General features: G+C 41.0%; 1 protein-coding gene across 4 annotated transcripts in view; it reads right to left on the reverse strand.

Annotated features, from left to right (window-relative positions):
- The window catches only part of ATP9B (ATPase phospholipid transporting 9B (putative)), a 265,069-nt gene that overhangs the window by 40,348 nt on the left and 198,000 nt on the right, over positions 1 to 26,721 (reverse strand). For all 4 annotated transcript variants that reach the window (XM_066579467.1, XM_066579466.1, XM_066579464.1 and 1 more), the window contains exons 16-23: positions 17,912 to 18,073; positions 16,305 to 16,397; positions 12,043 to 12,126; positions 9,499 to 9,669; positions 9,070 to 9,168; positions 3,719 to 3,808; positions 3,317 to 3,461; positions 1,287 to 1,351 (exon numbers count right to left, since the gene is read on the reverse strand). In XM_066579467.1, the coding sequence (XP_066435564.1) occupies positions 1,287 to 1,351; positions 3,317 to 3,461; positions 3,719 to 3,808; positions 9,070 to 9,168; positions 9,499 to 9,669; positions 12,043 to 12,126; positions 16,305 to 16,397; positions 17,912 to 18,073 (909 nt within the window). The remainder of the gene's footprint in view (positions 1 to 1,286; positions 1,352 to 3,316; positions 3,462 to 3,718; positions 3,809 to 9,069; positions 9,169 to 9,498; positions 9,670 to 12,042; positions 12,127 to 16,304; positions 16,398 to 17,911; positions 18,074 to 26,721) is intronic.

Here is a 26,721-nt window from a genome sequence, read left to right on the forward strand (position 1 = left end):
ATGTACTACATATGTATTAGATGTCTGACCAATGTTCTGATGGACTGAGGTTCGTTCTGCAGATGTCAAGGAACAAAGGATTGGGCATGCTGAATTACAACATGCTAGTTCCTTTGTTCTAAAGTGGTGTCTGGCAGAAACTTATACCCCTCTTTGTACCGAGAAACATACATATGCAGCTGAAATAAATGTGCATATGTATAGGGGAGCTGGGAGAAACATTGTAATTGTTGGCTTACAGCACTTGAAGGTGTATGGCCACCTTAGGATGATCCCATGATCTTCTCCATTGTCTTCTCCTATGTTTGCAAATACAGATGTAGCCTCACCAGCATGTAAGCTACATCCATAGCACAGAGTGCCCTATTGCCATTCAAAGTGAAGCGTGACGATGCTATGCAATTAGCAAAGTTGTGCCGAGTCATGACTCAGTGTGACTATCTCAGTAGCGTGCTTATTCTACAAACCTAAGTGCTGCTACATCTGTATGAAAGTTCATACAGGAACATGTTATAATTTACCATTCTAATAACTACTTCTTTTCCATGAAAGGACTATAGCAGATTGATGTGTACAAACATAAAGGCAGGTTTTATTAGTTTTCCTAGTTGGCAATTAATAATGAAAAATCTGTTGATGTTAAACTGTCCATAAAGTTTTAAGTGTCTTTTCAAAGAAGATGTCATGCATGTGTACATGAGGCGTAACAATTTCCAGCCATTATATGATTTAAATGACTTAAATTCTGCCTTTTCTTTTTGCTGTTTTTTCCCCTTCGGGCTTCTGCTCTAATTCTCAGTTTTTTACTGAGCCAGTGGTTGGAGACTAGGTGTTATATCTCTCAAATGCAGCACACACAAAGTTTACCCCATCACTATCTCTCATATACAGAGAAGCAGAATGGAAGATATTAAAGAGAAGTGCCGAGCAGTGTATATGTGAATCTAGCAGCTGTGAGTCAGTAAAACACTTACTGTTTACTGCAGAACCATCTCTTTGCGAGTCTCTTTGGCCCTGTCTTACTTGGCTCCTCCTTCCTCCTCCCCTCTCCTTAGACTTCTGTGGGCAGCATGTAATCTGCTCTGTCAGTCAGCTGTTAGTTCGGCCTTTCTACAAAGAGTTTACCAATTTTTTTTTTTAAATAACTGAAGTTTAGGAGGGAGGGGGAAGGAAAGAAGCCTAATAAGTAGAAAAAAAAGCTTTTTTCCTGATAAGAGCAAATACAAAAATTTGCTCAATTCGCCTTTACTATTATTTTATGCTAATTTTGTTTAAAAATAATTTACCTTTCCCTCTATGCCAATACCACAATCAGCTGCTTGGATCATGCTTACATCATTACCTCCATCACCTAAATAAACAAAGTACATAGTTATATCAGAAACTAAGCAACAAATTCCAACATTGAACCGGGCATTCAGCAACAGAAGGGATAAAGCTTGCCAATCTGATCCCTCTGCCTGCGCTTAGAGGTTTCTATACTTTTCCATATACATGCATATTGATTTGACATACAGTAATTAATTAAACAACTGTTTCTTCATTAAGGAACCGCTTTGCCTCATAACGTATTTGTATTGCTCTCTTTACAAGCAGACGTGATTCCAACAGTAGAGCAATGAGGAGATCTAATTACCCATAGCTCCTCTGGTGGTCCTGTCCACAGAAAAGAGGTACTTTGCCCCGCAGCCCATACTCTGTAAACGGAGTCTTCCTAGCACTGCTATTCAGGGCGCTGCAACATCCACAGTAATACTGGTAGCTGTGGAAAACGGACTACAATAAACTAAACCGTGCCCCTCTTCTTTTACAATACTTGTATGTAATGGACTACTTGATTTATTCACCACTGATTGAATTCGTTCCTGCTTGTTAAGAATTATCAAGGAATTGCTCACAATGCACTTTTCAAAGAGCTTCCCTTTGGCAGTCGAAAAAAATTGGAAGAAATACTTTATATGAAAAAGTAAATAAACAGGGTTTTTATTATTTTTAATGATGAGTCGCTGAAAATTTGCTAAAACTATATGGGGGATTGGGATAGGCAGTGTCCGAAACAGATACAGTATATGGGGTAATGTTTGGATTTTTTGTGTGTATACAATAACATCTTATGTTTACTATTATCATAATAATAATAATTAGAGATGAGCGAGCATTCTCGCCAAGGACAAATACTCGAGCAAGTATTGTCCTTTTCGAGTACCTGCCCGCTCGTGAGAAAAGATTCGGGTGCCGGCGGGGAATGGGGGGGGGGGGGGAGATCTCTCCGCCCACCCCCCACCCGCTTCCCCCTCCTCACTCCCGCAACACACCGCTCACCCCGCAACACACTGCTCACCCCCGTCGGCACCCGAATCTTTTCTCACGAGCGGGCAGGTACTCGAAAAGGACAATACTCGCTCGAGTATTAGTCCTTAGCGAGTATGCTCGCTTATCTCTAATAATAATCTTTATTTGTATAGCACCAACTTATTCTGCAGCGCTTATCAATCCATAATTAAGATTCACCACTAGGGATATAGTAAAATGCTTCAGCGAGCAGTTTTGTAATAAATTTGACTATTAAAGGGTTCTGACCCGAAAAAAAATTTTTTTTACTTACCTTGCCTGGCCAGGACCGATCGCCAGGCATGTCCCCTCCGTTGGGCATCTTCTTCGGTGGATTCTAGAAGCAGAGCTGGAGCGGTCAAAATGACTGCTTCCTGCTCTGCTCCGTCCGTCAGCCACTTCCGAGGTGAATGGACGGTCCGCCCACAGCAAACACGTCACAAGCAGTGCTTGCTGTGTGTGGCCTGTCCGTCCTGGCTGAAGTCGGAGTTCTGCACATGCGCAGTGGAGACGCGGCCCGTCCTGACTGCTGTCAGTAGGCACCTCTCCACTGCGCATGCGCGGATTCCCGGAGGGGGGGGGGCGGTTCATCGGAGGATGAAGTGGAGCCTGCTGGGAGATGACCCCGCTGCAGAACAACATCAGGAACAAAGGGAAGTGTAAGATTTTTATGCTTTAGCAGCCATTGATTGTCGGTTCCCTGTGTCCATTAGGCAGACGAGGGAACAATGGCAGCTAAAGCATAAAAATCTGATTTGTGTCAGAACCCCTTTAAAGATATTTTTAATTTTCAGGTAGCAAATTCCGGCTTGAAACGAATAAAAATAACAGTATATACACATTAAGAAATATACAGTTTCTTTTTTACTTTGCACCTATTTGTATAACTTTGAGACGTACAGTAATGACTAGCTTATTCCCCACGGTGTCAATGGCACATATATACAGGAGAACGGGCACTGACTCATAAGCTGGCTCCTCTTACCTATCGCACACGTTCGTCTTCCTGTATGCTGTTGTAGAAGCTTTACAATGTGAGCTTTCTGTGTTGGTGAACATCGGCAACACACAACGGCGGGGCACTGACAGGCGAGCTCAACAAACTCATGCTCGTAATACTTCAAACACACCTACAGAACGCAGGGGGGCAACAGAAGTGATTACTTTACAATACTCTCATACACTGTGATTTATCTGCATGTACAGCCTACTTAATAATCAGAAGGCACATTTTGGAATGACCATCAGTTAAGCTAGCGCTATATACAAACATTGTGAAATGTGCCAGCTGCACTCTATAGTAATACGCTAGACTATTACATATGAGATCTAGTTAATAAACAGGTTAACATTACAAGGGTGGGTGTTTAACAAGAATACCCCTCACCTCAAGGGAATCTCCAGCAATCACTAAGGCACAATCGTGTTTCCTTCTGAAAGCATTTAACTCTAAGTGAGCTTCACTTCGATTACCTACCTGCAATGGCACAAAAATGAGAACAAAAAGACATGACAATACATTTGTAAAGACACTATAATTTATTACGTTTCTCTCTGTATATTATGCACATACATACTGTAATATATGAACCTGCTATGGTGCAATAACTGTGCAACCCTAATGTGTGTAGCATGTGTATGGACTCCAGAAAACCTCTGAAGCTGTCCTGCCATATCTGGCACCAAGACAGCAGCAGTAAGTCATGTAGGTTCTGCAAACATTGGACTTGTTTTTACAGCACATCCAATGGAAATTTGGAAACCCAAGTCAATACCTAGAACTCTTTGACATGTTCTTCAAACCATTACCCTGCTGAAATAATAACTGCCAATGGGGAATACCATCATCATAAAATACTATGTTTGGTCTGCATAATATGTATGCAGGTTGTGCATATCAAAGTAAGATCCACACAAACTCCAGAACCGGCCCCATTGAAAGCAATGGGATGGCATCACGCTTTTCTGCCACAGCTGAGGCAGAGGAGTGCATCTTCTCAATATGTTTTCAATGAGGCCGGGGCTGCTGCTGTCGCAGTCCCAGGAAGGGATAGCGATCTGCTCCCATTGCTGGCCAGAAGCACCTTTTAAATGCCCTGCTGTAAGCAGCAGGGAATCCGTTCCCTGCGCAGGAGTTTCAATTAACTCCTGCTCCCATAGGAGACAATGGAAACTCCTGCCAAATGTGCACCAATGTGCTATCTTTTTTGGGTGCGCGCTGTTTTGCGCTTCAAATCCTGCGCATATGAACGCTTCTACAGGAATCCCATTGGTTCTTTTAGAAGGGTGCATTATGCGCACAAAGCACACGCTTGTCTGAATGAGGCCTTAGAGTGATCTTAAAAGGGATTTAGCAAGATTTTAAACTTCTCTCATTTACACAGGATAGAGGAGAGGTGTCTGAGTACTGGGACTCCTACTGATCACAAAAATGGGGGTTCAACGTACTCTAAATTAATGAAGTATACGAGCATGCGAGTTATCACTCCATTCAGCACTCTTTGGGATTGATGGAATTAGCCAAGTACAGTGCTCTGTCAGTCCCAAAAATATGACATGGAGTAGCAGCATGCAAGCTGGGCTGCAATTCCATTCACTCGGGGGTACACAGGACCCCTGTTATCTTGATTGGTGTGGGTTCCTGTGGTCGAACCAACATAGATCAGATATGATTTCAATTTACCACTCATCTCTCGCATTATCTGTTTATACCCAAAACGATGATGGTAACAAGAGGGCATCCTCTAAATTTAGAGGAAAGTACGTTTTATTACCAACACAGAAGGGGATTCTTTACTGTAAGAGCAGTGAGACTGTGGAACTCTGTGCCTGAGGACGTGACGATGGCAAAAATCAATAGAAGAGTTTAAGAGGGGACTAGATGTCTTTTTAGAGAACTATGACATTACAGGATATAGACATTAAATAGCCAGAAGGGTATTTAATCTGGGGATCTTCCGATTGCTGGTCTTGGAGTCAGGTAGGAACTTTTCAAATGTTGATCCAGGGATTATTATCACTGCCATTATGGAGTTGAAAAGGAATTTTTCCCCCCAAAATGGGGTAAACTGAATTCTGCCTCATTGTTTTTTATTTTGCGTTCCTCTCGATCAACATGTGGAGTGGAAACAGGCTAAACTAGATAGACATTTGTCTAGCATACTATGTTACCCCTTAGGCTGCCTGTCCACAGGCGATAGTTCATTGCGTTACCTGCGGTGATAATCCGTCTGCAGGTAATGCAGTGATTGCTTTCCATAGTGTTGCTATGAAAAGCGCAGCCCCGACGTCCATGAGCGGGGAATCATAGCGATTCTCCGCTCATGGGATTCAAATCGCGGCATGCCGCGATTCTCCGTGGTGAGCCTATCTGCCAGACAGGCTTACCGCAGAGACCTGTCAGCTCTCTCCCCTCCTCCCCCACGGCGGAATATGGCTACAGATATTCCATCACAGCTGTAGACAGGGGGCCTTAGAGTGTTAAGACAGAAGTATGCAGTCCTAAGCTCTTGCTCACGACCTGAAGGTTGCAGGTTCAATTCCTGCATGGTTCAGGTAGCCGGGTCAAGGTTGACTCATCCTTCTGAGGTCGGTTAAATGAGTACCAAGCTTGCAGGGGGGTAATAAATAAATTACCTGAAAGTGCTGTGGAATAAGTTGGTGCTATACAAATAACAAGCCCCCCCCCATCCTTTAAGAGGTTCTCAACAGTCCTCCAATTGCAGCTAATTTGTCTAACCATGTAATGATATACACTCAGGTCTTTAGCAAAGCTTTTGTAGCCTTTTCCAGCCTCCTATGTCTCTATAACACGTTTTCTGGAAGTAGCCTGTTTTGAAGCATGGTTAACACTAATCAATCTTTCTTGAGAAGGATAAATTTGTCACTAACCAGACTTTGTGTTCCTTTGTTTATTGGAAGTGTGGGGTTCACAGGCACTTTTTTTTTTTTTGTCGTTTTGCTAATTGAAACAACGTTTTGCCAATAAGCTCTTTGAGAAGCAACTAACACAGAGGTTCACTTACTTTTTCTCCCTGCACTGTGGATGTTTACTCTATGTGCTCAATAAACGTTGTGAACAGTAGAACTGCTTGTGTTATTAAATTGTGATATACATCCAAAGGGTTCACTTATTTTTTTTTAAATAGCATATCCACTATATTCATTTTCCAAACCCTGGAAATCTGAAGTAGCAGTTTATATACATAACTGTAAATTGAAATAAACTGCTGCTACAAAAACCCAATTTTAATCACTTCACTTGTAAGGGTCCGTTTACACGGGACGAATGTCGGGCAAATGATGCCCAACACTCGTCCTTGTGGTTCCTCTCTCCCGTGCTGTCACATGGGAGCTACTGGTGCTGGCTCACTCTCGAAGCGGCCAGCAGGGGAGCGGGGTAGTTCAGGAGATTTCTCTCCTCTCACTCCCCCGCCCCTCTCCATTGAGATAACACAGCGGCGGTTTACTACTGAAACTGAACGCAACCAGGTGAGCCCAACAGCTATCTACATCATCTTTACTACCATTCATTGATCCCATCATGCTACACCAGAAAGTGCCTCACTTGTGTTTCCTCCCCTTTTTTCTTCCGTACCGGGATTCTTCGGACTCTATAGTTGGTGGCTAACTTTAACCTATCATTTAATTTTACAGAATAATCCTTTGTATAGAAACTAAACAAGACTTCTAGGATTTTCATTGTCTTGAAGAACGGTGTAGTTAACTGCTCTACATAAGGCTGCATTGTTACTTGCCCATAGGAAGTGCCGTTGAACAACGGATATTCCGGTAAATATACTATTACTGAAAAGTTTCTAAAATATGTGTGAGGCTCCGAATACCGACTATGCTAAAATAAGAACTGTCAGCAAATGATTAGCTTTCCAAATTTCATTCAATGTTCTTACACAGCAAATTAACATAATTATAGTTTCCCTACTTATTATAAGCTACAGAAAAAACGCTAAGTAAATAGATTTTGTTGAAGAAACTTAATTTGCCATGTTACTTTACGAAAAGGTCAACAAAAATTGATCTGAAGTTTTATCAGAAGCATTAATAATTTAATTGCAAATAGGAGTCTGCAGGGCCTAATCTGCTATTCTGATGTTTCACAACAAACTGCATTTACATGTAAATGATATTCTAATAATTATTTCTGTTGGAAGAGGGCTTCATTGAGACGAGACACAGACATATGTCTTATCAGACAGAGCCAAAGAAGTTGTTACAACTTTGCCATTTTTATTTTGGGACATAAAACCAAGTTATAATTAAAAGTGCATGGGAAATTGTTCCCTCCTCGGCACTGCCTTAAAAAATAATTATTAATTAAAATATTCAATGGAGTGCTCAACATATTCTCATACATTTTATGTGTTTAATTATCTGCCATTTGGCAGGCTTTCTTTGTGCGCAATAAACAACACAATGTCTGGCTAATCAATGTACATAGGTATCAAAGACAGTGAAAAACACCGCTGTCCAGCCAAGCATAAATAATAGGGGAAAGTTTAACATGAGTACCAAAATCGTCGCTACTTTTAAAGTTATTTTCTGGCTTTTTCCTAACAAAGCTTAATCATTGTTAAAACTAAGCATTCCTTTGCGAATTTATAGAGGACTTGCACACTGTATACCTTTCATGAGATGATGCTAAAACGACTACGTTTGATCGCCAGCGGTGGCATTCTTTGGTCACCTGATAGGTCCTCCATGCGTTGGCCGCAAGTGTAAGTAAGTCCTCTGCAAATTACACGTCAGGTGTGTGATGGGTTATCCTGACGCTATTTACTATTATATATAGATATTTGTTTTATTTTATTTTACATCACTTGATATCCCTATTGGGTTTTACAGTCTACGTTCACCTATTAGTATGTTTTTGGAGTGTGGGGGAAACCAGAGTACCTGGAGGAAACCCTTACAAACACACATAGATGTTGTCCTTGGTGGGATTTGAACCCAGGACCCCAGCACTGGCCACAGTGCTAAACACTGGGCCACTGTGTTGGCTGTGATAGACTTCCATTTTTTTTTCCAAAATCGGTAATTATTAGAACATTATAGTTATTTTTGCTGGGTGTATGCAGCAGGCCCTTCATATTTATAGGAGTTTTGATTGGTTGTGTAAATAGAAAAGTTAAAATGTTTAAGTTTGCTCTTTGTAATTTTACAACCATGCTTTCAGTACAAGTGATCCTAGAATATATACAATTTAACCCTTTAGGCAATTATAAAATACAAATGCGATATTTTTTATTTGATCTTTAATCCTGCATTATACAACTACGTACTTATGTTGCTTTCAGCTAAACCCAATAGTGTGTAACCACTAGAAAGTAACAACTTTTGTTGGCTAAAGGTGGTGTTTGGGTTAGAAAACCCATTTTCAAATATCTAATTAGTGAAATCTGAGTTAAAAGAGACCAGACAGCAATTACAAGGAACATGTGTCTCTCTGGAGGACCCGGGACAATTGTGCATTACATGGACAGCCACTGATTTCACTTAGAACTACTGTGTAAGGCTTCATTCCCCCTGTGGTGGCACTACAGGGGAACCGAACTCTGGCTGATGGGCTACACGACAGATTACTGTTGATTGCTTATGTTTAGGGGGCCTTCTAAAGAAAGTGACTATTAAAAGTGGAAAATCCTTTTAAATTGGAAAAAAAAATCTCATTATTAAGTTAATTGGATAATTAAACAATTTTATGGCATCAAAAAGACTTACGGGTCTGAAAATGTGAATATCCTGGTTCCGGGATACTAGATGAGAACTTTTTGCTATACACGTTGCTGTTTCCAGCTTGTCTCCAGTGAGCATCCATATCTAAAAGCAAATGGTAAAAATTGTAGTTTCAAAGAGATTGTCCAGTTGCAAAACTATTGATGGCCTATCCGCAGTATAGGCCATCAATAGAAGATCAATAGGCGCCTGCCGCTCCATATTGTTGAAGGGGTTATACAAGTTGGCACGACCCTTTCAAAGCATTTCAATGGTGCAGTTCTCTTCCACCAGAGAGTCTTCTGTCATAGGGAAAAACAAGCTAATTTCTTTAGACAGCACTTTTACTAGAAGAGCAGCAAATATGTTCCTTCTCAGGCACCAGTTTGGCTACAGTCGCATCTGTCTATATTTACAATTACTAGATGCACATACCTTTATCCCAGCATTTCTTAACATTTCCAGGGTGGGCCTAACATCGGCCTGTAGTTGATCCTCCACTCCAGTTAAGCAAAGTAACTCCATTTCCCTTTCCAGGCTCTCAACCACAGCTGCCACCTTTAGCGCTCGGTCGTGTATGCTTAGCTTGGCTTGGTTGTACCGATTCTGAACACAAAGTTCACAAATCAGTTATAAACACTTGTCAACAATAAGAAATGAAACATCCAGAAATGCACGTAAATATACAGGGTTGCAAAAAGTCTTAGTGCACCTATGCAATGGGCAATTACATAGCTTCTTTCCTCGTATTAATCTTACTAAAATTTGTCTAAGTGGTATATGCTTAGTATTTGTCTAAGTGGTATAGTGGTACATTAGTATATGCTACTAGACATACATAAAAACTATTCTAACAAGACCTGTCAAAGGTACCCATTGGAACGGGAAAGATTCCGGCATCCTTTGTAACATCAACAGCTGGTTATTGTAACTAACAATCCAATCTAGAAGGTCAATACTACTCTGCAGAAAACAGTTAATGGTCCCTTTTTCCAGAGACCGTTTAATAGGTGAATGCACATATTAATAAAGGTAGCCATATATATCAGATACAGGTTTGTCTGAGTTAAGGAAACATTGGTCAACGTGTACCCCATGCTTTAAAATAAAACAAAATCAACAATTACTCACCTCCTCTCGCTCTTTCGTTTGTTCCCCGCCACCGACTCCAGTCTTAACTGTGATGTCACTTTAAAGGTGATCCCCTCTACAAATAAGATGCAGAAGCCACTGACCGTGATCATGGTTGAGCGCTGTCATTGGCTGCTACAGCAGGTTTATGGGATGTCACAGCTGCCTGTAAACAGTCAGCGGACCAATGGGGTAGAGTAATTGCTGATTTTTCATTTTAAGGCATAGGGAACCCATTGACAGGAGTTTCTTTATCTTGGACAACTCCTTTAAGGGCAAAGAAGAATTGGGCATATTGGATCCTTCATTTCCCTCTCTCTTAATACTTGATGTCCAAATGAGCAATCAAGCCACAGCTATCTTAAGTGTATGCCACCATATCAATGTTATAGCCTCATCTCCACCTTTATAACATTTATGAACAATCATTTGTCTCCCCACAGAAACAAAAACACATGTGCTTAGTTGAGCATAGTGTGCATATTTATGGTGGAGTTGGGATTAATATCTGTCAGCCAAAAGCTTTTTTGATCCTTAAAGATTAGAGATGAGCGAGCACCCAAATGCTCGGGTCCGTGTTATTCGAGTCGAGCTTTTCGGAAAATTCGAGAGCTCTACTCAAGTAACGAACCCCATTGGCTACAATGGGAGAGTCGAGCATTTTTGTATGTGGGACGCCAGGTGCCGAGCTGTTTTTTTTTTTCTTGGTTCGTTCTCTCTCTCTCTCTCCCCCAAAACAGGCACGTCACAGCATAGAGGAGCCAAAAACTGGGGCTGGGTCAAATACGGCGTGATGCTCGTTTGAGTAACGAGCACTATCGAGTACGCTAATACTCGAACGAGCATCAAGCTCAGCAGAGTACGTTTGCTCAACTCTATTAAAGATGTTTTTCAGAACTTTAATAGACTAATAATATCAGATTAGTGGGTGTTCAATTCCTGGCACCCCCACCAGTCAGCTGGCTGAAGAGGCCATAGTGCTACAGTGTTGTCTTCATGGTTTATCAGACACAACTCCAGGCATTTTGTAGATCCTGTGCCTTGTACCGTGCTCACTAGAGCTCAGTCCCATTAAAGGGAAAAGGACTAAGCTGCAGTACCAAGCAGAGGTGCTCCAAAATATACGGAGCTGTGCCTGGTAAACAATGAAGGAAATGCGGAGCTCGTGGGAGTGCTGTGACCTGTTGAATCAGCTGATTGGCTAGACAGAAATTATAACACCCATAATAAGTCCTAAGATGGGCCTGTCTTCATATTAGCGGTGTGGAAGGTAAAATAGAACTTGAGACCTGCCTAAAGCATCATAAACTAACTTATGGTGCTGTTAGGGCAGGTGACAGGGAGGCGGGTGCTGCATTTTTCACACTCACCCGCTTCTATGGTGCCTGACGCTGAAGTTTGCACACCGGCCGAAAATCTGACTCTTTTCAGAGTCCTGTGCGTGGACATCAGCGTTAGGCGCCGTTGGAAGCGAGTTAGTATACAAAATATAGTATGGATTCCCTGTCACCTGCCCCAACAGCACCATAAGTTAGTTAATTATGCTTTAGGAAGTTGACAGGTTCCCTTCAACTGCAGGCCTATATTTGCCCTTATGCATTTTGAGGTACATTGCCTGCAGTCCTCAAACTGGCATTTGATAAGGAGATTTCCCTGAAATGGACACCCTAATAGTCGATTTGGATCCTGCTCTGCATTGCCACTTTTGGACTATATTAAAAATCCTTGTCCTCTAATTGTTATTGCATTCCTATTGCCGACCCTGGTAGGTGAACTGTGAAGGTTTTCTACTAATCCACTGAAGAAAAGACAAAAATTGGAATGAAATGTGTATGTAGCTCATTGTACCTCAAAATCTTGATACTGCTCTTCAGTTAAGGATTTTTTTGCCACAACCAAGGTTCTCAGTCCTTCTCTTGCCATGTTTCCACACTAGGAGAATACAGTCAGAAAATACTGTGACAAATGTGGCTAATTGTACTGGCAATTACTGGCAAATACATTTTTCCATAGTCAAAATTATTAAACATCAATACTGGACCAATAAGCATTACTTTTCTAAATGAGTAACTGCTTTTCATATAGAAGACACCAATAGGACCAAAGGTGACCCAGTTTAACAGTGTTTATATAGATATTATTTCTTACGTTGAATCCAGCACAAGTTATGTGACGTCAATTTCATAGTCACACCAAAAATTTACTTTAAAACTTTTAGCCACGTAGTAGTTGGTCTGAAGTGCTGGTGGCTGGCCCCACTCAACAAGTCAAAGTGTAAAAAAAGGTCCAAATTACCAACTGAGCAATATGAAGTATCTGAAACTGGGACCATCAACTGAGCAGTGCCACTATCCTCTGCTTCAGGCAGAAGACAAAAACGTCATGTAAAGCAGTTGGAAGAGCGGCTCAAATTTGGACAGGTTAGGTTTTGACAGTCATTCGTCTGTCTGAAAGAATCTCATAAAGTTATGTCACTACACCGATGACATCACTAATCCTTCCACAGGAAAGGATTATTTGGTTAGAGTATGGTTATTTGTCCATTATGTTATACTCTTGTCACATGCGCATTAAGAGACTTCCCAGAGATTTTAGGTAATTAGCTAGCTAGATGTGCAAGATATGGTTCAGACCACAATATTGGGCAATGTCCGTCTAACATGAGAGAATTGATTTAGAGGTGATGAATAGTGCTCACTCGAAGGATATTCGAAGATGAGGTTGATGGAGGGTTTCTGTTGCAGGAGAAGGCAAATGTTCGTAGGCGCTTGGGAGATCTCATACATGTATGAGAGAGCAGCTAGAGGAGGTTCTGATCATATGAAATGAGGGAGGAGAGATAAATGCAAATAGAGAGAAAAGTTCTCAGAGCTCAACCAAGCAGAAGAATTTAGTAGAGTGAAGGAATAAGTTATATAACTTACTTCGCGGAGGCGCCTATGTGTAGGCACCTCCTAATCCAGGATGGCGTATCAAAAGATCAGTGGGCACCTGTATTTTATTGTGAATATTAAACCGTGGAACTATCATCGCTGCCGGTGCCCACTGATCTTTTGATACGCCATCCTAGATTAGGAGGCGCCTACACATAGGCGCCTCCGCCAAGTAAGTTATATAACTTATTCCTTCACTCTAGTACATTCTTCTGCTTGGTTGAGCTCTGAGGACTTTTCTCTCTATTTGCATGAGAGAATTGATATTATACTTGGTCATTTTATATTGTCTCCTTAGTGAAGGGACCCTGGAAATACGTTACATACCACTAATTGGTAGGGTAAATATAGACATATTTTTGTATTCTGGTTCATATTCAAAAGTTCTAAAAATGAATCTCAAACTGGTGCCAGTAAATGGTAGACAGCTCGGCCATCATGGATTTAATATCATACTATTAGCATTGAAGATTATAGAATTGTTCCAAATAAGCATCTGTCAATTGCCTTCTAAAAATATAAGCTTAATAAATGTAATTGGGGAGAGAGGTCTATTGATTTGACCTCATATTGCTAAATAAATTAAACCATTCTTTTTTCTTACAATTAATTCTGCATCATTATCGCCAAAAGTAATTTTTATGACATTTTGTTAGGTCTTCAGGGAGTTTAATTTAATCATGCCTCTGATTAAGTGACGACGCCTGCAGCACATATTGATTCATATTGCCAATACCATCATCAGCATATGCATGGTGATCAGTCTATTACTATATTGTCAGTATGACTATGGACAAAACAAAGCCGGCATCAAGAGTTTTTGCATAATCAGACGTCTACAAAGTAAGAGCCATTACCTTCACAATGTGCTTGCTGACTACCTTATTGCATAAAGCCTATGCCATGTTTATTTTTTAAGCTATCTTGCACAGAGATGAAGTAGTACCGTGTTTCCCCAAAAATAAGACAGTGTCTTATATTAATTTTAACTTATATATTTATTAAAGTTTAACTTTTTTACATGTATAGCTGCCTGGACACTATTTAAATTGACTTTTTTAATTAACTGTTAGCAGGGCTTAATTATGGAGTAGGGATTATATTTCAAGCATCCTCAAAAAGCCTGAAAAATCATTTTGCATCCTCAAAAATTCTGGAAAATCATGCTATGTCTTATTTTCAGGGTATGTCTTATTTTCAGGGAAACCGGGTATAATACTGCAGTACGTCATCCAGGAGGGAAAAGTATCAATGAAGGATGTGTCTCCTCTTTCACTTGTGCCCACTCCTGACTTTGGCTAAAAATGCTTCCTCAAAACTTAATGTGGAATCCAGCATAAGGCCTCATGCACACAACAGTATTATAGATGTATGAGTCCATAAAACGGCCTCCACAGAAATGTATGGGCGTATACGGTACTACAGTAGGTCACTAAGTGCATAAGGAGGGTATTGAACTATAAGGACTACTTGATACTCTATAAGGGCTCAGTATGACCCTGTACAATATTTGTGCATACACAGAGGCATAACACAGTTATAGCAAGTCCTAAGCTGACCATATAGACATTATATAATGACCAGCAGAAAAGTGTTCAACCAGCAGTCATCACCAAGCCTCAACATCCACATCATTGAAATGCGTGAAGGAACGATCTTGAGAAAAAGCACAATTCTAGATGACTAATCCCCTTTCACCGCTGCAGAAGGAGCATGGGCATCTGCTGTAGATTGTCGGCAAATCTCAACAAAAAGGAACTGGAACTGCTAAGAAAGAAACTAAAGTCCACAGCAAACTTGAGAAAATAAGGATGAGACATATGACTTATTTCCTTAGATCACGGTGGTGGGTCATTCTATTTTAAAGAGTTAAATATTAGGGTTGAAGTAAAATACACTATTTCCCCGACAGGGTTTTATATTACATTTTGCTCCAAAAGATGTGATAGGGCTTATTTTCAAGAGATGTCTACATTTCCATGAATAATAATCTACAATAAGTGTTGGCAAGTCCTGGGCTTTCACACATAGATTGGGAAGTCCTCCTAGCGTAGCTCCTGTCACAGATGCGTTATGTTCTGCAGGTCCCTTGGAGTTCCAGCTGCTCTTTTCCGCGTAATGAACTCGGGAGTGGAGTGACATCAGCGGGACTACCCGATTATGTGTGTGTGAGAGCCCGTCACTTGCCAATCCTTATTGTTTTGAGTTTCATGGGGTCTTGAGTGGGATTCTTTTTGGGTTGCCCGCTTTTCTGGGGGTCTATCTATCTGTCCTGCTGCATTCTATTGACAATTGATTTAACTTTTTTTTACATGTATTGTTGCATGAAGACTATTTAAATTGTCTTTATGAACTGTAACTATGGCTTATTTTTGAAGTAGGGCTTATATTTCAAGCATCCTCAAAATCCTGAAAAATCATACTAGGGCTCATCTTCGGGTTAGAGCCCATTTTTGGGGGAAAACAGTAGATAAGATGTCAGGAAATGTTGGTGCAGGACAAAATATTCTTTCCTACAATATGTGCTAAAAGAAAGTCACTATTACTATCATGAGATTAATAAGTATCGCTACCAAGTCCTCATGTACGTTTGGTTTGGGCATTTCCTCTAACATTGAGGCTTTATTTATGAATTACGGAACTCTATGTAATCTTCACATACAAAATGCCACGATTAAAACCAGTGTATGCTCATACATTAAGGACATTTGATAACGGCAAAAAGAAAATATACATACACCCTATTATACTTACTGATAGCAAAGTAGAATTCTAGTACTGTATCTAAGGATCATTTCTACTTAAAGATGTCATACCAAGTGCACAACCCCTGTTCATACGGCCTATTAGGACATATAAATGCCAACAAGGGGTGTCCCCCGTATGGTACTCAGCCTAAGACCCGGAGAGCAGACCCACTCAATCATAGCAGGTCCTGTTCTGCTGGGCCTTAGGTCATTCTGGTATTACAAGACATTCATGTGAAGGTTGTCCTGAAATACTCCATTTCCCTTAAAGCAGCCACTGCAGGGAATGTGTGGCTGCCGTAGCTGTCCCTGGCAAAAATCAGCTGATTGCCGAAGCTGCTGAAAATGCGACCCCACATCCTGGGAGGGCTTGTGCATGATGGCACAATACCTTAACCTTTCACAGTAAGTAATATTTTGTGGATCTTACCTCTTCTTCCAACCAGTCATTATACTGGACAATACTAGCCATGGCAACATCAGCACCTTTCATGTAAAATGTGATATCTCCTGACGATTCCTCCTACAAATACAAAACCTTTTATGGATAACGGATATAAAAAAAGCTGAATTTGCTGATTACGTTACTGCATGTAAACGAACCTCAGGATCATCTACTCCAGAAAAAGACAACACTTGACGTTGATGAAATGTAACATCGATTGCCTTATATTATCATACTAGTATGTTTTAAATAGCAAAACCCCACAATTTGGCTAATATTTTTCTCTGAGCCTGTGTTGTGCTAAACTTCATTACTTGTTACATTTACATAATCTAATACAATGAGATATTTACATTTTTTCCAATGTGAATCATATAAGCAGCACTATTGGGGACATTTACTAAGTGCGGTACACCAGAATGCTGGCATAGAAAAGTTGTACATTTTTGTGCAAGTCCCCCTCGTGCAAACATTTTGTGACTTCAGCACTTTTGCAAAAAGTGTGTGAGGTTTGTTAGAGGGGATGTGGCCCCCCAAACCAATAGATTTATGTAAAATTTGAGCCAAAAATTGGTGACAATTACACCAAAAATCTGTGCCGGCTGCTGGCTGGCATATATTTCTGCATCAGTGCACAGAGGAGCTTCTTCATATATTTGGTGCATCATTCGCCGGGAAATATTATGCTAAGGCCAGCATTGGAAACCCATAAAATACTGACAAATTGTGGAGAACCTAAAAATAATGTTGGAATGGGGTGAGGAAGGGGGGCATATCGTCATATTAATTCTTAAAGTCGCTACCTTCATCCATAAAGCCCTCCATAGCGCAGCGCCGCCCTACATTGCCTCCTTCATCTCAATCCATCACCCAGCCCGGGCTTTCCGCTCTATTAACGAAATCAGACTGAGTGCCCCTTTAATTCGAACCTCTCATTCCCACCTCCAAGACTTCTCCAGAGCAGCACCAGTCCTCTGGAACGCACTACCAAAGGCTATCCGGGCAATCCATGACTCACAAAACTTAAGGCGTGCTCTAAAAACGTACCACTTCAGGGAGGCATACCATATCTCTATAGCTTAAGCCAAACCCCTCTGTACTCCGCTTGATAACATGCTCCCTGACCTACTGACTGCAATCCCTGCTAGCCACCATCAATTGCCCCTGCAGTCATACCAATTCTGCCGTCACACGGCTTAATGTCCGACCATTGTTTATATGTATAGCATCCCTCACTCTCCACCTCGCCATACTGCGCACACCGCCAGCCCCTTTACCTTCTGTATCCCCCCATTACTTGTAGTATGTAAGCTCGCTGGAGCAGGACCCTCACCCCTATTGTTTCCATCAACTGATTACTATGTAACCGTGGTTCTGTAATGTTTGTACTTTTGTCTTTCTGTATCCCCCTGTCTATGTAAGCGCTGCGGAATATGTTGGCGCTATACATATAAAGATTTTTTTTTTTTTTTTTTAATAAATAGTAAAACATTGCCAGTTTCTTAACCAGAAGTGGTTTTACTCTTGTAACTCATAACTCAGGATCAGGGTTTGGGTGAACCATTGCTTTAAAGAAAAAGGTATACACTTACTCTGACTATGATGCCCATCCGTTTGCTTTCAGAAGTAAAGGGAAAGATCTGAAGAATTAAGAATGTCAGTATCTGTCCACTGGGGGGTTTAAGTTGCATGGTTGTCAGATCTCTGTTAACAAGACTAAGGCCAACGCTTTCTGTCCACTGCACAAGTGCAACCTATAGAAAAGGAAAACCAGGTATTATACAGTATATTGCAATAAAAGGCTATGAATAAGAATTTGTGGTAAGCCCCACCCACCGCCATTCACATCTGCGCCCTGCAGTTTTGGCCTATTTCCATTGTTTGGCTTTGTCCTTAGAGCCGAACAAAAATGTAAGAACTGGCACATGACGGACCCAATTTGCGCTAACGGACTCAACTGACTATAATATGGTCTGTCTGTCTTCCAGTATTCTGACAGGCATTTTCCACGATGAAATAGAGCAGCATGCCAGGAGCTAGTTGGCAACTTGTAGCCTAGGGGCAAGCACACAATACAGGCCCATGAGTAGTGGGCCTTACCTAACCTGTTTACCTCTGCTTTCAGTAATATAAACAGCACCAGAAGCTCATAACCTAAAGACCACAGGCTCACTAGGTAAAGATGGCACCAGAGCCAAGCTCAGTAGGCAAAGACGACTGCAGATCCAAACTCAGCAGGTAAAGATGGCACCAGAGCCAGGTTCAGTACATAAATCACAGCACCAGAGCTAAGATCAATACAGAGATAACTTTAAAAAGCCTGTTAACTGCTGGCATGTAGGTTTGTACCATGTGAAACTATAACTCCCAGTATAACACAAACAAGAATGCTACCTTCCATCATCGCTGTGCAGACCATAGAGTGACTGCAGTACTCATCAGACACAATGTGTGGAAGAATAAACATTTGCATTTAATGACTCACAGGTGATGTCATCACTACTTGGGAGTTCTTTCTTTTCTTATCCATCTGTTCAGACCATCATGATGATGACTTCTGATCTGCTGTTTACCACACATCAACACACTGTGCCCCTGAAAATAAAAATATCACATATATGGCCTACCAAATACAAATTCACCTCACACTGTGCCTTGTAGTTAAAATATGTCCCACATTGTACCACCTATTTAACATATTCCCCTCAATAAAATATGCCCCATGCAGTATGCCCCGATTAACATATGTCTCATGTACTGACCCTGATTGAAATATAAAATATATGCCTCACTGTTCCCCCAATTAAAATATGCCCCGCTGTGCCCCTATTTAAAATATGCCCCCTTGATTAAAATAACATCCGTGCTGCGCCCCCTCATTAAAATACGCCCCAAGCTAGACCCTGAACAAAACATCTCCATTGTCACCACCTATTTAAAATATAGCCCCCACACCATGCCCCCTGGATTAAACAAATTAAATACTCAACTGCCAAGTCACTTCTGTGGCAGGCTAGGCAGCAAGCTCCTCACAATGATGCTGCCTGTTCTGTCTAGCAGCAAAAACCCTCTGCTTTGGTGGCAGCTCTACAGTCCATCTTTCAGTTCCGGCCATTCGCTCTTTAAATTGAGGCAGCTGCACGGGCAGCGCTGACGCCGGCTCAGCAGACTCCCAGGCCCGACACAACGAGCACCAGTGTCAGGACAGCGGGAAGGTGCACACACACTGCTGATTATGGAACTCCTAAGTATGACACTTTGAAATACTTTATTCAAGCATTTCAAAGTGCCACACAGTTACACTGTCAGTAGAGGAAGTGGCCTGGCAACTGGCAAGGTTAAGATGGTAGAGCAGTCAAAAACATTTGCTGGGTGACCAGCGTGTGAGGCTCATGCCTCCCTATCCCCCAGCCCACCGGCTCCTGCAGCATGCTGTACTATTTTGTTTTGGATTGTGTGCCAGATCGGTTCCAGATACTCTGAATGGCACCTCAGGCGCAGATGTGAATGGACCTTGAGTAGTACATAGGATGTGTTATTATATGTAGGTTGCTGTACAGTCACCTGTTCAGTTATTAAAACAGGACTCTAAAATTGCATGTTTTGTGAAATTGCCCATTTTCTAGGGGTGTTATTCCAGTAACAGGCTGGTGCCTGCCTGGCAAAAAACCCCACTGTTGATTATTTCTGAGCCAACAGCACTGGTTGTCAAAAACCCCTGCGTCAGTACTGTGCCACTTTTGGCTATGGTTGTAGAGCACCATTGTCATAGCTTTCCACCTACACTTTATGTTACAGAACTATATTCCATCTTGCACCGGTTTATTGCCGCATTAGCATGCCAGCAGTGTGCGCTATAAACTACATATCTCTCCAACGGAAAACAAAAAGGTGGAGTGGGGGCAGCCATAGGAGAGCTTTGGAGCAGTAGCCTATAGTCGTAACATATACTTGAGGGGGGTTGTTGCTTTGACAACTACTGCTGCTGTCTCAGAAACGTTCAGCAGTAGTTTATTACCCAGAACCTGGTCTTTTCATGAAATAACATTTCAAAAAACAAGCATTTCGGGGTAGCTTATAAAAAGTTGGCAACAAGGTGTGTTGAGTAGCGCAAAGAGTTACAAAACCAAAGTTTACACCAAAGTTTCACTTTAATAATGCACAAAACGTATCCTTCAACTTAATGGTTAGTTTCCAACGGAGTTCAATCGAGGAAGCAAAAATCACAGAATGCATGAGCAAGGCTTTCATATGTGTGGCACCTTATGACTTTGTGTCATTCATGCAAGTGCAATGCTAAAGGGCTTCTTGTCTAGTCAAGCACATAGATCACCCAAGAACGTATTGTACACTCTTTGTGAATGATACTTCAATGTATTTGTTCTGGTATTCCTTTTATCCGGCATTTGTCTGCTTGAAAAGATACACATCTGAAATGATTAATCTAACATGATAGATTTCTCAGAATTGTAAAAATACCCAATAGAATGTTGATACAATATAGATCCTGTAATTAGTTGTATATGAGCGATGCGTCTTACAAGTAAAAACAGTCTAGACAGCTACCAAATAGATAAAAATATAACGGATTTTAAATCAAATTAGTCAATATAATTGATGGCTGGATTGATCATGACCAGCACAAAATGTTATAAAGTGTCCATTTCACTAAAATAAGAGAATTAGACTGGCAGGAGAACAAACATGTAAAGCGAGCCTATTCTCTTAATTGTGCAAAGCCATTTCCTTCAATAACACTCTATTCTTGTGAAATAAAGAGTCAGCGTCATTACACTATGCACACAGTACATGGCGCTTTTTTCAGGACATGTCATACAATTAAAGCCAATTTAAATAAACACTAGTTTCAACAAACTTTGCATATAATCGATAGTACAAGCTAATATATGAAACTTTGTAATATATCTCATTAGAGAAAAATGCCTCTTTCTCCACTTAACAGTCATTTCTTTTCATTCCTCCTGCCCTGATCATTCACTCTGAAAACTGCTAAAATCCACCTTATGATGGCTTAGCTCATTGAGGAATCAGGTTACATGCCATCCACAAGGGTCTTTGGAGAGGCAAGGAAGAAGAGGAAGCAGCGCCAGTGTGATAGCCAGACAAAGATGCTGCTGAAGGTTGTAGTATGTTTGTTATCTAAGCCTCATGATTGACAGCTACACTCTTTAGTACTACTGTATAATGTCCTCCTCACTTCCTGGTTGCTTCTCGCATGTCACGGAATGGAGGGCAGCTCGAACTTATGCCCTGCCACTTTCAAATGGGATTGATGGAAATAGAGCACTTTGTACTCCGCTATCTGTGGCAGTCCCAAGGAAAATGAATGGCGCAGCAGTGCACAAGTATGACCTGTTCTCCATTCAGTGACATGGGAGGAGCAACCAAGAAGTGAGGAAGACGGGGAAAAGGGACCCCATTCTCTGGATCAGTGGGGATCCCAAGCATATTCATCCTGTAATGGGAATACCCCTTTAACATACCTGTACAAATGCTTGTTTTTTAAAGCACAACGTTGTATTTTTAAATATGGTAATACATTACATATATATGCATGCACATACATATTTATATAGATTTTTTCCACTGTTGGGTGTGCACGCTCTTGAGCAGTTACTTGTTGTGAGAGTTATATACTTGTCACAATGGCAATAAAAGCAGCAAGTGAAAAGGCCAGCAACCCTCAGAATAAAGAATTAAAGCCCATGCTATATATCCCTACAACGTAGGAGTAAAGAAAAACATATTATGGCTCGATCTGAAGAAGGGTTGTCTTCCTGAGACAACCCCTATAAGAATAAGGAAGACAGATAAAAACAGCACATCTCAAGTACCAGTGGTGATAACATTTCAGGAAGGAACTGTTCTTATATGTAATGGAATACAGGTGACACTGACTTATAAAAAAAAAATCTTCAGATCTTTCGAAGGTACGCTGGAGCAGTGCTTCATAGTCTGCAGGAGACTTATTTTACCAATCTAGCATAAATTTTCACTATAACATTCATCCTACCAATGTGGAAAGAGGCTGTTTATAGACCAAAAGTCCTCAATTTGTGGTTATAGGTAAACGCCATGTCTCTATGGGGGTACTCACACTGTCCTGACGCTGTGCCTTCCGTGGCCAGTACAGTGTATGATCATAGCCTTAGAGGTACTATGATGTCATTTATTTAAGTAGGGCGTACTTGACTTATGAATGTTGTGAAACACTACAGTTTAAAGCACCCTGACATCACTGAGATGAATCGATGACTTAAAAAAAAAAAAAATTATAATTTAATAACTATGCGCCTTATCAATGATTAAAAAACAATATCTGTAGTAAGTTTGATCTCCCGGAGTTTGCGTTGCCTTCCTCCAGGTACTCCTATTTCCTCCCACACTAACTCACTACTCGGACAAAAAGATTCGGGAGGCACCGGGGGTGAGCGGGTGTTTGCAGAGGGGAGTGGGGGGGGGGGGGGGAGCTCCCTCCTGTTCCCCACTGCTACCCCCCGCTCCACCATGCCGCCGCCCGAATCTTTTTGTCCGAGTAGTGAGTTACTCGGAAAAAGCGGTGCTCGAGTTCAAAAACACCCGAACCGAGTAGGTTCGCTCATCTCTAATTATGGCCTCCCTGGGGATAGAACCTGATATCAAGGGATGTAATATGTATGTGCGATATATAAATAAAGGTGATTATTATTATTAATAGCATCATTTAGGTGTCTGAGTCTGATTTTGGGGCATCAATAGTCAGAATATTGGATCAGAGAACCCAATATCTGACTCCATCATGTATTCAAACTTCATTGTGAATATATTATTTATGGAAACATTAAGTCTATCTCTCTGCTGTTAACCCCCTCCCCCCCATCCAAACCAGCACTGACTTTATTCATAGCGCAGGGATAAATGTCTACCTTAGTCTTTCATGTTCAGCGTTTAAATACTTGACTGATATTTTCACCATTCGCTTGAAGCTACTATTCTTTGCAGACCGATTGTCAGCAGCTGAGCTTAGATTTTCCAACTTGCACATTTCAAGTACTTACCACCTACTAACCTGAACTTTGGCTGCTGTTCCGTCATTATCTGGTGGCAGCAACCCTATACAGAATCTATTACAAGACGTCACTTTGAATGGTTCTACACACAATGGATTTAATCACATACTATGTAAAAGCTATTTCACAAAAGCAGTCCTAAGGTGTAAAAAGTCCAAGGCTCACAATATTTTTGACCAAAGCAGTGGGAGTTCCAATTCTCTCTGAATTCCTGGCACACGTGTTAGCTTAAAATGACGATTAAAACAAAGCAGTAAATCAAACAGCATGGGCTTTTTAATTTTCATTAGCAGCAAGACATTAGTAAAATGATGTAGGACAATTACTCACAAAAAGCCGCTGCAGGTTTTGATGCGGTGACCTTTGGCTTTTCAGAAATATATCGGATTCCTAGATATAACTTTTAACTACCTCATTCTTTCAAATAGATTGTTGTTGCCAATACAGATAGATAACAATTGAATTACCGAGTCCTAAATTAACTAACCATTGGACCGATTTCAAGAAGATGAATGCGATTTATTTTCTACTTACTAATACGAGACAATGAAACATGGCGTCGGCTGCAGAAAATTCATACAAAGTGGATGTAGAACAGTCTTAGAAATCAATTAATTGCCATTCACTGCTCCGATAAAAGGGGGAATCCAGCAAACCTCACTGGAAGCAACGGTGGCTTGCTGTCATTCTCTGAGTGACGCAGGTAGAGGTATGGATGCCAACAACGAAGCTTTTATTAGAAGCTTGTAGATGTTCTAAGCAGAATGTATATTTCAGTTCCATATTCGCTTGCACTAAAATGAGGGGGCAGAAGTTCTTATCTAAGCGCTGTACTTGATCAGCTCCTTGTCGACTCTCCTCGTAGTGGTTTACGGACTGTATAGAAAGTCCGAGTCCATACCTAACTTACCGATCAAAGCCAAAGAGGTAGAGTGCTCAGATGAGTGCTTATACCCTTTCACTTTAGCAACCAGCCTCAGCACATGGACCCTCATTGATGTCCTATGACATATCAGAAGTTGCTGAAAGTCAGGAATGCCGATAGATCGTGTTAATGCATATACAGGCTATGGAATGTAGTTATACAAATTCATGCATGCTGTTTTCCTGAACTTTTTTGAGCCAAATAGAGGAATAAATACATGATCATTCTCCTTCCGTTTGTATCCACTTCTTGTTTTGGCAAGAGAAACTTGGCAACCCCTGGTTAAATGGCTATGTTAGCTGTGATTCAAGTCTACCAAGCAAACACAGTAAGTGGCACATATTTATAAAGTCATTTGCTCAACATGTAGGTGTTCAAGGGTGGCAAATGTACAAATACTATACAAAGTGTATACAAAATTGGATTAAAGGAGTTTCCATGACTTAAAGGGAACCTATGACATTCAATGAGTACCATAAACTAAGGGAGTCCAGAGGTGTACTTCTTATACTTACCCTTCTCCTTGTCCCCCTGCCCTAGAAGTTGACGCTTGGTCTGTGAGCGTGACTCTTCAGTCAGAGTGCACAAACTGGGCGCCAATAGAAAGGGAATGGGGACATGGATAAAAATAATAAGTATACCCCTGGACTCCACAGCACCTGTCCTATGAGCACCAGAACTTAGTTTATGGTACTTATCAGACTTGAAAGGTTCCTTTTAAATATCAATGATGTATCTTTTAGGATAGGTCATCAATATAAAATCAGTGGGGATCATACATCAGGCAGCCCTGCCAGACAGTGGTTTCAAGGGGCCATGGCCCTCAGGAAAGCACTACAACCTCTTCTTCATACTGTGACATCAAGTTTATGATGAACATGGGATTTCTGCAGCTCAGTTCCATTTAAGCAAACCAAAGTGGGGTGCAATACTGGCACAACAGTTACACAATGTACGATGTTTTGCTTGGTAGACAATGAAGAGGCCATGGGCCTTTCAAACAGCTGGTCAACAGGAGTGGTGAGACTCAGTCAGTCACTGATCTAATATGATGACCTCTCATAAGAACGAATCATCAATATTTAGGTCCCTATAAGGCATGTTGTTGTTTATTTGTTCAGTCACTTTCAACTCTTCGAGACCTCGTGGACCAGCCCACACCCTGGCTTCCTGTCGGCTATCGTCACCCCCAACTCCACCAGGGTCCAGTCTGTCACCTGAAGGATCTCATCCATCCATCTTGCCCTTGGTCGGCCCTTCTTCTTTTTGCCTTCCACTTTCCCCAACATCAGCATCTTCTCCAGGGTATCCTGTCTTCTCATTATGTGGCCAAAGTACTTCAGTTTTGCATTTAATGTCATTCCCTCCAGTGAGCGGTCCGGCTTTATTTCCTGGAGTATGGACAGGTTTGATCTTCTTGCAGTCCAAGGCACTCTCAGCATTTTCCTCCAACACCAGAGTTCAAAAGTATCTATTTTCCTCCGTTAAGCCTTCATTATGGTCCAGCTCTCACATCCATAGGTTACTATGGAGAATACCATTGCTTTAACTACGCGGACCTTCGGCATATATGTAGTATAAATCTAAAATCACACATGCGTTTTTTGTGGCAGCCTGAGCCAACCACAGCATAGAAAAGACAGTATTGACATTTTCCTTTATACTTTTCCTTTTTTGTGGATGTTCTCCTGGCTTTGGCACAAAAAAATTGCATCCAAAGAGGACCCAGAAGCCCATGTTTCCATCCTGAACGGCTAACATGCACAGATGACGCTTCTATACATATGACTGTGCTAAACTCTAACCTGCAAATGGAACAAACAAGTGGATTAAAGATAAAAGCCCTGAAACATATCATTATGCCCACAACTCTACTTCCTAAAGTTTAGAATCCGGAAGCTCCGCTGACACTGAGCGCATCCTGCAATTTGCTGAATTAAAACTTACAAAAAAAAAAGCAAAAAACTAATTGCAAAGAAAAACCTACAAACACCAAAAACACAAGTGTCTTGAATTAAAGATTGATAAGGAAATAAACTTAGTGAATTTTAGTAGTTTTCCTAATTTAACAAACTGTTGTGCTGCTCCCAGGCAGGAAGCGTGAGCTTCCTCTGCTGATTTTGACTGACGCGTGTAACCTTTGAAACTTGCATCCATCAATCTGCACTATAATTAATTCTGCTTTTTGCTTTTAAATGCAATGGTTAGCTCTGTCTTAGAGATTACAAACTAAACACCCAACTCCCGGGATATATTCACACACACATATATATATATATTTGTATTCGGTAACAAAGTACCAAAAGATGAATCATCCTGAATTACAAAGTCGTGATAGAAAGAAAAGCAAAAAAAAAAAAAAAAAAAACTATCAGCAATAACGATATAAATCTACATGTACATACTA

The sequence above is a fragment of the Eleutherodactylus coqui genome, chromosome 9, assembly GCF_035609145.1.
Source record: "Eleutherodactylus coqui strain aEleCoq1 chromosome 9, aEleCoq1.hap1, whole genome shotgun sequence".
In the NCBI taxonomy this organism is placed as follows: domain Eukaryota; kingdom Metazoa; phylum Chordata; class Amphibia; order Anura; family Eleutherodactylidae; genus Eleutherodactylus; species Eleutherodactylus coqui.